This window comes from Tachysurus vachellii, chromosome 4 (assembly GCF_030014155.1).
Source record: "Tachysurus vachellii isolate PV-2020 chromosome 4, HZAU_Pvac_v1, whole genome shotgun sequence".
Taxonomy (NCBI): Eukaryota; Metazoa; Chordata; class Actinopteri; order Siluriformes; family Bagridae; genus Tachysurus; species Tachysurus vachellii.
Window position 1 is genome coordinate 6,657,813 of NC_083463.1, and position 14,353 is coordinate 6,672,165.

Consider the following 14,353-nt stretch of genomic DNA (forward strand, 5'->3'; position numbering starts at 1 on the left):
CACAAATAATTATCACTTTTCATTATGCAGATGCACCCCAGATTCCTTCTGCTGAGTGACAATGCTCCCTTTTTCCTTTTCCTGTACTTTCTCCGCCCTACAACTCCACCCATCTTATCATTTCTGCACCTGTCTTATTTGCAATAGCATCATTTTATAAATAGCTTTGATTTACTCTCCACATGCCACAAAGTCTAGCTAATGTTTATCAGCAGTAACAAAAAAGTCAGACAAAATAACCCCAGATTGCACCATTATGTAAAACCGTAGGGGGCGGTACAATGGGGGTTAAAGCCGTTGGAGGTTGGAGCAATGCCTAGAAATAGAATTCGAACATAATGGCTCTTTTGTTGGAAAAAAAAAATAAAAAATACACAAGAGAGATTCAAATAGCAGCTACTGGGGTCATGCAGTCATCACATTTTCTCCCCAGCAGGTCTCATCTGAATGAGTCACACCCTCACTCACAAGCTATGTGATGATTTATTTTGCAACTCATTTTGTGATTCCTTTTTTTTCTACTGCAGAGAGAAAAAGATATCAATTTAGCCTCTTCAAAACATCTGAAACTACACAAAAGTCAATCAGCGTGGTTTAAATGTCTTTCACTGCTTTTCCATTACACTCTCTATGGTGAGATTGGAGCTTATTTTCTAACTGTGTGTGTGTGTGTGACATTTCAGAGAGTTCGGACGCTGGAAGGTGAACAGCTTGGCACTGGAAAGAGAAGACAATGGCATTGCTTTGCCCCTTGAACCAGAGTTCATGCAGACCATCAGGCAGCTGGGCCGCCGTCCCACCCTCAGTGCCATCACTGAAAACATCATTAAGAAATACGGAACGCACTTCCTGCTCTCGGCTACACTGGGAGGTACGGAGATAGAGCTAAAATAGTATCCTTATATAACACATAATATATTTCTCTTAGGACCACTTTGTCAAATGAGAATTTATTAGATGATATGCATACAGTTAGTGTTGGCGGTATGGTTCTGTTCTGGGCAGGAATCCACGCGTCCGTCCGTGCGCATGCGTGGACCGAGCGGGGAGAGCAGCGACTAGAAAATAGAATAGACACCCCGTATAACAGAACCATTAATCATGCATAGAGTTTTTTTTTCTTTTTTTAGCAAATAAATAAATAAATGGATAAATAAATAATTAAATAATTAGAGAGAGGGAGAGAGAGAGAAAAATAGGTGGAGATTTAAGATGTGACTGGTACAACGAACACAGGTTCCGGCACGGTGGAGTCGGGTTTGGAGGAGGGAGTTTAAGTCGCAGTAGCAGCGACACGCTAGAAACGGCTCAATGAATGGGAATTTAAATGGTCGGTAATAGGAAGTCGTAACCGGATTGGTGCGCGTCATGGACAGCTGATTGCCAGCTGATGCACGATTGACGACGTGGCCTGCCAGAACTGACGCGATGCTTGATTTCACAAATGAAACAATTGTTCACCAATTATCATGCGCTATGATGATGGCGTTGGTCAGGAGAAGACTAAAAAAATAGAAATCACTGTTGTGCTCTAGCAGCGCATATCAGACCATACATTAATAAAATTGGCTAAAATGGCATTTCAAGAAAGTTGAAAGGTTGCAAGACATGTGGATCTAAGAGTAGGTGAACTTTGACTTGTGAATTCACACAATTCTTCTAACAAGTCCATAGGAAAGCATGGGTCTGGAAATGTGATCTGTTTGGTTAAAAAAGAAATAAAAGAGCTGCTTATTATTAACTAGTGGTCACATCTTAAAAGTCTTTAAAAAAAAAGCTGTTTTATAGACCAAAAATGAACTGGGATTTCATGTAAAATTCTAAGATTTTTTGTCAAATTCAATTGTTTCAAATTTGTAGAGACAAGTGTTTAAATTCCTGTAGCTAGGACATTATTTGGGGAGATACAAAAATCGATATCAGAGTCTATACCAAAGGTGCAAAGGTCAAAACAAAGGCACGAAACATCAAACACGGATTATCCATAATTAGCACTACAGTCAAAGGTCAAAAAACAAGTGTGGAAAGAAGAAAACAAGATGAAGACTTGAGTGTAAACTGTGTGGTGGCAGATTACCATGAAAGGACATGATATTTAAAATTTCCACTACAACTGTTCTTAGTCTTTTTCAAAGTTATCAAAGAAAGAGCATCCATAGCCATGTATAAAGTATCTTTATGGTACCATCCACAGCCATCTATAAAGTATTTACAGTATATGGTACCATCCACAGCCATGTATAAAGTATTTATATGGTACCATCCACAGCCATGTATAAAGTATTTATATGGTACCATCCACAGCCATGTATAAAGTATTTATATGGTACCATCCACAGCCATGTATAAAGTATTTATATGGTACCATCCACAGCCATGTATAAAGTATCTATATGGTACCATCCACAGCCATCTATAAAGTATCTATATGGTACCATCCACAGCCATGTATAAAGTATTTATATGGTACCATCCACAGCCATGTATAAAGTATTTATATGGTACCATCCACAGCCATGTATAAAGTATCTATATGGTACCATCCACAGCCATCTATAAAGTATTTATATGGTACCATCCACAGCCATGTATAAAGTATCTATATGGTACCATCCACAGCCATGTATAAAGTATCTATATGGTACCATCCACAGTCATGTATAAAGTATTTATATGGTACCATCCACAGCCATGTATAAAGTATTTATATGGTACCATCCACAGCCATGTATAAAGTATTTATATGGTACCATCCACAGCCATGTATAAAGTATTTATATGGTACCATCCACAGCCATGTATAAAGTATTTATATGGTACCATCCACAGCCATGTATAAAGTATCTATATGGTACCATCCACAGCCATCTATAAAGTATCTATATGGTACCATCCACAGCCATGTATAAAGTATCTATATGGTACCATCCACAGTCATGTATAAAGTATTTATATGGTACCATCCACAGCCATGTATAAAGTATTTATATGGTACCATCCACAGCCATCTACTGTATAAAGTATTTATATGGTACCATCCACAGCCATGTATAAAGTATCTATATGGTACCATCCACAGTCATGTATAAAGTATTTATATGGTACCATCCACAGCCATGTATAAAGTATTTATATGGTACCATCCACAGCCATCTACTGTATAAAGTATATATATGGTACCATCCACAGCCATATATAAAGTATTTACAGTATATGGTACCATCCACAGCCATCTACTGTATAAAGTATCTATATGGTACCATCCACAGCCATCTATATAGTATGTTTATAGTACCATCCACAGCCATCTATAAAGTATCTATATGGTACCATCCACAGCCATCTATAAAGTATTTATATGGTACCATCCACAGCCATCTACTGTATAAAGTATTTATATGGTACCATCCACAGCCATCTATAAAGTATTTATATGGTACCATCCACAGCTATCTATAAAGTATCTATATGGTACCATCCACAGCCATCTATAAAGTATATATATGGTACCATCCACAGCCATCTATAAAGTATTTACAGTATATGGTACCATCCACAGCCATCTACTGTATAAAGTATCTATATGGTACCATCCACAGCCATCTATAAAGTATTTACAGTATATGGTACCATCCACAGCCATCTACTGTATAAAGTATCTATATGGTACCATCCACAGCCATCTATATAGTATGTTTATAGTACCATCCACAGCCATCTATAAAGTATTTATATGGTACCATCCACAGCCATCTATAAAGTATCTATATGGTACCATCCACAGCCATCTATAAAGTATATATATGGTACCATCCACAGCCATCTATAAAGTATTTACAGTATATGGTACCATCCACAGCCATCTACTGTATAAAGTATCTATATGGTACCATCCACAGCCATCTATATAGTATGTTTATAGTACCATCCACAGCCATCTATAAAGTATTTATATGGTACCATCCACAGCCATCTATAAAGTATTTATATGGTACCATCCACAGCCATCTACTGTATAAAGTATTTATATGGTACCATCCACAGCCATCTATAAAGTATCTATATGGTACCATCCACAGTCATGTATAAAGTATTTATATGGTACCATCCACAGCCATGTATAAAGTATTTATATGGTACCATCCACAGCCATCTATAAAGTATCTATATGGTACCATCCACAGCCATGTATAAAGTATTTATATGGTACCATCCACAGCCATGTATAAAGTATTTATATGGTACCATCCACAGCCATGTATAAAGTATCTATATGGTACCATCCACAGCCATCTATAAAGTATTTATATGGTACCATCCACAGCCATGTATAAAGTATCTATATGGTACCATCCACAGCCATGTATAAAGTATCTATATGGTACCATCCACAGTCATGTATAAAGTATTTATATGGTACCATCCACAGCCATGTATAAAGTATTTATATGGTACCATCCACAGCCATGTATAAAGTATTTATATGGTACCATCCACAGCCATGTATAAAGTATTTATATGGTACCATCCACAGCCATGTATAAAGTATTTATATGGTACCATCCACAGCCATGTATAAAGTATCTATATGGTACCATCCACAGCCATCTATAAAGTATCTATATGGTACCATCCACAGCCATGTATAAAGTATCTATATGGTACCATCCACAGTCATGTATAAAGTATTTATATGGTACCATCCACAGCCATGTATAAAGTATTTATATGGTACCATCCACAGCCATCTACTGTATAAAGTATTTATATGGTACCATCCACAGCCATGTATAAAGTATCTATATGGTACCATCCACAGTCATGTATAAAGTATTTATATGGTACCATCCACAGCCATGTATAAAGTATTTATATGGTACCATCCACAGCCATCTACTGTATAAAGTATATATATGGTACCATCCACAGCCATATATAAAGTATTTACAGTATATGGTACCATCCACAGCCATCTACTGTATAAAGTATCTATATGGTACCATCCACAGCCATCTATATAGTATGTTTATAGTACCATCCACAGCCATCTATAAAGTATCTATATGGTACCATCCACAGCCATCTATAAAGTATTTATATGGTACCATCCACAGCCATCTACTGTATAAAGTATTTATATGGTACCATCCACAGCCATCTATAAAGTATTTATATGGTACCATCCACAGCTATCTATAAAGTATCTATATGGTACCATCCACAGCCATCTATAAAGTATATATATGGTACCATCCACAGCCATCTATAAAGTATTTACAGTATATGGTACCATCCACAGCCATCTACTGTATAAAGTATCTATATGGTACCATCCACAGCCATCTATAAAGTATTTACAGTATATGGTACCATCCACAGCCATCTACTGTATAAAGTATCTATATGGTACCATCCACAGCCATCTATATAGTATGTTTATAGTACCATCCACAGCCATCTATAAAGTATTTATATGGTACCATCCACAGCCATCTATAAAGTATCTATATGGTACCATCCACAGCCATCTATAAAGTATATATATGGTACCATCCACAGCCATCTATAAAGTATTTACAGTATATGGTACCATCCACAGCCATCTACTGTATAAAGTATCTATATGGTACCATCCACAGCCATCTATATAGTATGTTTATAGTACCATCCACAGCCATCTATAAAGTATTTATATGGTACCATCCACAGCCATCTATAAAGTATTTATATGGTACCATCCACAGCCATCTACTGTATAAAGTATTTATATGGTACCATCCACAGCCATCTATAAAGTATCTATATGGTACCATCCACAGTCATGTATAAAGTATTTATATGGTACCATCCACAGCCATGTATAAAGTATTTATATGGTACCATCCACAGCCATCTATAAAGTATTTATATGGTACCATCCACAGCCATCTATAAAGTATTTATATGGTACCATCCACAGCCATCTACTGTATAAAGTATATATATGGTACCATCCACAGCCATCTATAAAGTATTTACAGTATATGGTACCATCCACAGCCATCTACTGTATAAAGTATCTATATGGTACCATCCACAGCCATCTATATAGTATGTTTATAGTACCATCCACAGCCATCTATAAAGTATCTATATGGTACCATCCACAGCCATCTATAAAGTATTTATATGGTACCATCCACAGCCATCTACTGTATAAAGTATTTATATGGTACCATCCACAGCCATCTATAAAGTATTTATATGGTACCATCCACAGCCATCTATAAAGTATTTATATGGTACCATCCACAGCCATCTATAAAGTATCTATATGGTACCATCCACAGCCATCTATAAAGTATTTATATGGTACCATCCACAGCCATCTATAAAGTATCTATATGGTACCATCCACAGCCATCTATAAAGTATCTATATGGTACCATCCACAGTCATTTATGGGATGCACTTATTTCCAGGGATTTCAGAACAGGGATTTTTCCAGGGATTTCAGATCAGTCATCAGGTAGGCGTGGCCTATTTGATAATCTAACCCTAACCGTAGTTTTTGGTTGTTTATTTGTTTTCGAAAATAGCTTTACTGTAAGATAATAAAGCAAAATAGATATAAAATATAAAATCTACCTGTATGGCTGTTTTGTCCTTCATTATCCATCGTAGGTATGCTCTTTTTTTTGAAAGAGGGCATTTTTCCAAGACCTTCAGAAACACGCCCACTTTACATCGTGGTAACGAAACCCCTGGAATTTAGTGAATGCCAGTCATCTATAGAGTATCTGTAAGGTACCATTCACAGTCATCTATACAGTATATGTATAATACCATCTAGAGCCATCTATAAAGTATCTATATGGTAGCATCCATAGCCTTCTACAGTATATAGTACTGTATGTGTATAATACCGTCTACATCCATCTAGATAGTATTTATATTGTACTGTCCACAGCCTTCTTTATAGTATGTGTATAGTATATACACAGTCATTTATATAGTATTTGTATGGTACCATCTACAGCCATCTATATAGTATCTGTATGATAACATCCACAGCCATCTATATAGTATGCGTACAGTGCCATCCACAGTGAACTCATGATGATCTTTGCTCTGTCAATGTTCTGTCTTTCTCAACAGTGAGAGATACTGAGAGAGAGGGAGAAAGAGAGAGAATGGAGGGTTATAATTACTGATTAAAAATGGGACAGGTTTACAAAAAAAAAAAAAAAAACACAATAAAACAAGAGCACATGGGAACAGTGAAGTGAAAATTGGGAAACTGACCTTGATTTACGAGTACAAGAACACCCTGGTTAGCATTTGTGAAAATCTGCTTTACATAAGCTACTTGAAAAACACTTTGAGGAAAAATGCACTAACATGTTGTGTACAAAATGTAAAATAATAAAAGAAAATAAAAATAAAATATACCCCCTACCCCTCATAATTTTAGATGTGGGTTGAATCAGGCTTAACTCAATCTGATTTCAAATGCATTAGTGGGTTTCTTCAAAGCTTTTGGATTTTTATTTATTTATATACTTATTTGTATTTTCTTACCGGTAATTACCATATTTCTCTAATTAGCATCGCATTACCATTTCTGTAGATGGCACAAAAAAAAGAAGCCATTCTTTGACACATAAATTACCACCTCATTTCTCTGTACACTGAAAATAATTGATTATATAAATGAAATAAAAAAAAATGCCCTGAAGACAAGATAAGGTCATGCTCTTTGAAAATCCGATGCTCATTTATACTAATTGTGGGTAATTTCTTTTAATGGTGACCCCAGTGTGTTCGTTAAAGCCTGCACATGTTCTTTTGAAACCTGTAGAGAAATATAAAGGCTATATATTTTTTTAAATGAAGCGTAGGAAGGCAAAAAGGAAAGGGTCAGGAAAATTTGCGTGGTGTGATTTTAGAGTTAAGTGTAAATGAAAACTCTACTGCTGGTGGATTTTGTATGTCACACCTTTCGTTGTGCTACTCCACCCATGTCAGCATGGGCACATTCATAAAAAAAAAATGAACTGAGAATAATAAGTCGAGCAGAACTAGAATTGTAGGCCAGTATTATATCCAAAAAAAAAATAAAAAATAGAGAGAGAACCCTATATCTGCCAGGAAAATGGAGCAAATTAGGTTTTTATTCTTTAATATAATAAATCACTCTGCTGTCCTGCCCTTTACCTTCTTTCCTTTGCCCTCCTCACTGATCTCCGTCCTGTTGCAGGTGAAGAGGCTTTAACTATTTTCGTAGACAAGAGGAGACTGAGCCGCACTGCAGACCCGACTGACACCAACAGCACAGCTGTGACTCTGGAGGCACTCCACCAGCTGGCTGCCTCCTACTTTATAGACAGAGAGAGCACGCTACGTAAACTACACCACCTCCAGATCGCCTCAACTGCCATCAAGGTAACCCTGCGGCCTAGATGCTCACAGACCTGGGGACTTGACCCCAGACTTCAGTGGCTATATTTAGAATTGAGCTACAGTTAAGCTAGGCCATCTCTATTGTTTGGAGGATGCAGCTGCCTCTTTTGGAGGGCAAGTGGAGGACAGGAGGCTTTTTGTTTTCTTTGTATTTTAGTCAGGTGCCTGGTAGATGAATATAAGAAATCGTGATCGGTTAAAGGCATGCATATTTATTAACGTAGAGTGTCAAGAAAATGAGACAAATTATACGCAATAAGAGAGATTTTGAATTCAAACACAGCTCTATGGTGTTATATAAAGGCTTATATGAAAAAAAAGGAGCACCTGTACTGTCTAACCAGCATGATGTTGGACCCTTGTGCATGCATTGGAGAATACTTAGAGGTGCAATCATCTTTTCAGACCACAGAGATCAGACAGGAGAATGACATGGGTGTTGCTTGCATATCGTCGCTGTCAGGCGGAATCTTCGTATCTCCAAAACCGTTATTTTTCAGTAAATTAAAAAAACACGCTAAATTCCTGTCCTCAGACGAGCACCAGAACTAGCGGGGGTCAAGATTTTTTTTTCTTTGAGCCCAGTGTTTTGAAGACATTTACCTCAGAAGACGTGTTGATTCGTTGCGACTCTTCTTGAGGAGAAATATGCCGTGAAGCTCTCACGCGGAGTGAGGAAGAGGTGGACAGTTGAAGTGTTCAATGGAGTTATGAGATTTGCACTCAAGCTATTTTCAAGACTTTAGATTGGTTAATAACTTGTAAAAATAACAGACCCACGTGGGGACTGACCAATAGCATCGATATGTGAAAAAATAGGAAATTGACCAAATTTGGACATACGAGGTTTCCGCCCGACAGCGACCATATGTTAGTCATCTTTTTGTTGAGAAATAGCAGTTTACTGTCTCTTGGCTATCCTTAACCAAGCATAGGCAACCAAGGTTTGGGGACATTTTTCTTAGGAGTTTTTGTGATTGTTGTGAATAAAATGTTTGATTTTTCTGCACATTTCTAACCCTCGCCCTAACTCTAATTTTAATCCTTACCCCAACTTCTAACACTAATCTTAACCCTAATTCTAACCCTAAGCTTTTTCAATTTTTTTAAGATTTGACCGAAAGACTGCAAAAATTATGGATTACTAAGTGAATTTCTTTCTTTCTTTTGTTCTTTCTTTTTTTCGTTCTTTCTTTTATTTATTTATTCAAGTTGTTCCTCTATACCTAAATACATGCTGCAGCTGGTGTGTGTATCATTCCAGTTGTAACTAAAACATGTTTTTCTCACCGATCTCATCCTGCCTCAGTATCATGATTGGTAGGAAAGCCAGTAACTGTGGACTGGCAGGCAGTTTTTATTGTAAACATTTCCCAGGTGTGAATAAATGTGTTGTGTTGGTTGTTTTTAAGCCCAGCTTAATTGCAAAATACGGTTAAAACTCTATTGCGTAAGGCTGTTAGACAGATGTACTGGAATTCTTCTCACATCCCATAGAGAATTCATTAGATTAATGGGAAGCAGGACAGGAGTCTTTCTGACTGATCCAGACCGAAGTCCTTTGAAGTGTGCTGATTGAGACGAATAGACAGAAGCCTTTTATGGCTGCTTTTACTATTTTGGCCTCTTGAAGTGATTGATGGTAATTATTCTAAGCATCAGAAACCTTAATTAAAGCGATGAGTAAAGATGGATGTGAATGCGAAGGTAAAAGAAACGGCGACTGTGTCCTGGTTACAGACCATGATGCAACATCAGGGGTGGCCTGTGCATGGGAGATGAGAGGCTGCACTTATTTTGGAAATAAGTGGCTATACATCAAATAAATAAATGGGAAATTGCATGTACAATTATACATCAGCATGAGGAATTATCTTTCAATTTCAATATTTCTCGGAGCGCCTTACCCATTTGTCACCTGTTTCAATATAACGAAGGTGTTATTCTCTAATGAGCATGAGACAGATGAGAAGTATTTTCTGCACCATTGGTTATAAATGGATTTTTAACCTCATTGGTGTGCTGGGATACTGAATCAGGAAACACCAAGAAATTGTCAGTTGACATCAATCATGGATATTAATTTTAATTTAAGAGTCGACAAAGTGCATTTCACTCTGGAACCTGTGTTAAAAAACCCTGATCATTTCTTTAGGTTACAAAGACTCATTCCCAGATTAATGGTTAATAAGTAGGAACTGGCAACAGTGTACTGTATTCATACCTACTGTATATACTCACAGACACACCGCAGCTCTGTTGAACCCTCGATTGATGAATTTTCATAAATGTAAAAAAATATATATCTAAAAAAAAATCAGCAGCCCTGACATTCATTCCAGCTACAGGTCATTAGGCTAATAGAAAAGAAATAAAATAAATAAATAAATAAATAAATAAATAAATAAATAAATAAATAAATAAATTAATTAATTAATTAATTAATAATAATAATAATAATAATAATAATAATAATAATTAAAAAAAAACAACATTTATTTATCTTTATTTTATTTTATTCTTATTTTATTTTAAACTGACATTGGGTTACAAATTATACAGATTATGTTTCTAAGGCAAAATATATTATTATTATTATTATTATTATTATTATTATTATTATTATTATTATTATTAGTAGTAGTAGTAGTAGTAGTATTATTATTATTATTATTAATAGTAGTAGTTGCTGTTGTTGTTGTAGTAGTTGCAGTTTTATTAGCGTAATATAAAAAAAGATTATGCAAAAATAATATTCAATTCAATTCAATTCAAGTTTATTTGTATAGCGCTTTTTACAATGGACATTGTCACAAAGCAGCTTTACAGAACATAAACATAAAACAAAAGATAAACATAAGGAGAAGTATAAAGAATTAATATAATAAAAATTCAAGATATATACAGTTCACAGTGTGTATGTATGTATGTATGTGTGTATGTGTATTTGTCCCCAGTGAGCAAGTCTGAGGGCTCAGGCAACAGTGGCAAGGAAAAACTCCCTTAGATTGGTAAAGGAAGAAACCTTGAGAGGAACCAGACTCAAGGGGAACCCATCCTCATATGGGTGACACTAGATGGTGTGGTTACAAATATACAAGTATCACAGAGTCCAACTGGAGCCGGTAGATCTGTAGATGTCTCAGGGTTCTCACAGAGTCAGCCTTGTCTCAGTGGAGGTCCAAAAATTTCAACGCACGGAAGACGATCTTAGCATGGGTGTCTCAGCATGGGTAGAAAAAGAGAAGAGAAGAGCAGTGCATAGGGATTAACATATCTGCTGTTCATATGAATGTGCAAGTCTAGTGTGATAGTGCACAATATCTATGGGATGTATTATGTGTACGCCTGACTAAAGAGATGAGTTTTCAATCTACATTTAATGATAATATAATAATAATGCCTTTCTTTTAGAAAACATTCTACTACAGAAAAATCTGTTGTTATTATAAATACTATTTGTAGTAGTAGATGTTTTAGTACTGGATGCAGTAGATGTAGTATTAGATGATGATGTAGTAGTAGTAGATATTTTAGTAGCAGTTGCAAGTCAAGTCAAGTCAAGAAGCTTTTATTGTCATTTCAACCATATATAGCTTTTGCAGTACACAGTTAAATGAGACAACGTTTCTCCAGGACCAGGATACATATAACAAAGACAGAGCTAAGGACTTAAAAGACAAAAAGACAGACAAGCCAGTGCAGGACAAAACATTTCAAGACAATACACAAAAGACAATACACAAAAGACAATATACAAAAACAGCACCGACCAGTGTAAATACTGTATATTGAAACAATATTATGTGTGCAGAAATAATAGAATGAACACATTAGTATTATAGCAGCAGTTACATAAGGTAATGTAAAGTGCAATACAGCAATCAACTAAAATGTGAAAGACAGCATGTGTAAAGAGCAAAAACAGTGTGCAGAACAGCATGCAACCAGTTTTATATAGTGGTGCTGTAGACATGGATGTACATTGGAAGTCATTGCAGTCCATACAGTTTATTGTGTGCGTGTGTGTGTGTGTGTGTGTGTGTGTGTGTGTTAGTGATGCGCGGGTCGGGTTTTTTCCAACCCGCGGGTCCCGCTTTTATGAAATTATTGGCCCGGCCCAGCCCGCCCCGCGCCACTGTTTTTATTTTTACAACCCGCCACCACCCCGCACCCGCCCGCGACCATTAAATAGACGCATAGTAATGTAAATGAAAGCAGGTTTTATTTCACCATAGAAACCAGTATGGTCATATTAACACCAAATATAAACATTTTCAACATTTACAAAGCATCGTTTGTAATTATCTCTATAGAAGACCTATAAATAAACACCTATAGGTCTAACAAATTACAGTAGCCTATTTTAAAACAGAAAAAGGCTCAAACAAAATCTCTTTCAGATTTTTATAGGCATACAGTTTACAGCCTATGCTACATAAACACTGAACTTTTGTTTTATTTTGCTTTTGTTTTGTTTTATTTTTATTTTATAACTTTTGTTTTTTATTAACACACGGAAATGTTCATTTAGTGTTTTTACGTTCACTGTGCAAAAAAAGAATTGCATCCACTGTACTGTACCCGGAATTAATCTATTTCGCCTAGCCTCGAGCACAAGGCCAGCACAGCTGTAACCTCGGACTTGACATGTGCTGGTACTTTACTTTTGAGAAAAGCGGTAATATTTTGAGACGTGTCGTCCTTTTTCTTAGACCCCCCACAAATATGCCTTGACATGCTGGAAGTGCCCGTTTTGTGGCTCTCGTGTTTGTATATTTTTTCACACGAGTTGCACTTAACGTAGCCAATACTGCTGTTGTCTCCTGCTGCAACAATTTCTGAGAACCGTTCCGAAACATTAGATTTTGCAGATTTACCTTCTTTTCTTCGGATTTTGTAAATTCCCAACCTTAATTTCACTCGCACTTCGTCTTCCATTTTAATTATCTGCTTTATTGTTGTGGCTGTGGCGGGAGCTGATTGGCGCTTTCATGGCGCGAAGCCAAAGATTTGGGGTCATCACGCAAGTTACGTTGCTACGTAGGCCTACGTATTGTAACCTTATCAAAGAATCACATAAAATATAAAAATATATATTCCAAAATATTTTTTTATAGTTTGCTTATAATGACCCGCCGCAACCCGCCACGCAGTAAAGTGACAATTTTGTTTACCCGCCCCAACCCGACCCGCGGATCACCCGCGGGACCCGCAGGTTATGAGACGACCCGCGCATCACTAGTGTGTGTGCATTGTGCTCGGTACAGATCAGTTCAGTTATTGAGGAGTCTGATGGCTTGTGGAAAGAAAATGTTACACAGTCGAACACCAAGAAAGCTGAACACCAAAAATGTGGTGCTCTTGACGGTCTCTACAGATGATCCGTCGGTGTTCAGCGTAGAGTGGACACTCTGTGCTCTCCTGAAGTCACAACCATCTCTTTAGTTTTATCAACATTCAAAAGTTGTTGGCTCTACACCAGGCAGTTACAGTAGCTGTTGCACCTCCTCTCTGTACGCTGTCATTCTTGCTGATGAGACCCACCACGGTCGTCTTACTGTAGTTGTAGTAATAGATGATGTATTAGTTGTAATAGTAAAAGTAGATGTTGTAGTAGAAGTAGATGTTGTAGTAGTAGAAGTAGATGTTGTAGTAGTAGTTGCAGTAGTTGTAGTAGTAGAAGATGATGCATTCGTTGTAGTAGTAGATGTAGTAGTGCTTGCAGTAGTAGAAGATGTGGGCGATGATGTAGTAGTTGACGATGATGTAGTAGTTTAGTAGCAGATGTATTACTTGTATTAGTTGAAGTACTGTAGTAGAAGATGTGCTACAGTAGTTGTAGATACTGTATGTTAGGAGCAGTTGTGGTAGCAGTAAATGAGAAAGTAGTAGATATTTTAGCAGCAGT

General features: G+C 36.7%; 1 protein-coding gene across 4 annotated transcripts in view; it reads left to right on the forward strand.

The window, feature by feature from the left end:
• brinp3a.1 (bone morphogenetic protein/retinoic acid inducible neural-specific 3a, tandem duplicate 1) overlaps positions 1–14,353 on the forward strand; it is a 74,817-nt gene that overhangs the window by 30,953 nt on the left and 29,511 nt on the right. For all 4 annotated transcript variants that reach the window (XM_060867058.1, XM_060867055.1, XM_060867056.1 and 1 more), the window contains 2 exons: positions 684–871; positions 8,240–8,424. In XM_060867058.1, coding sequence (XP_060723041.1) covers positions 684–871; positions 8,240–8,424 — 373 coding nt within the window. The remainder of the gene's footprint in view (positions 1–683; positions 872–8,239; positions 8,425–14,353) is intronic.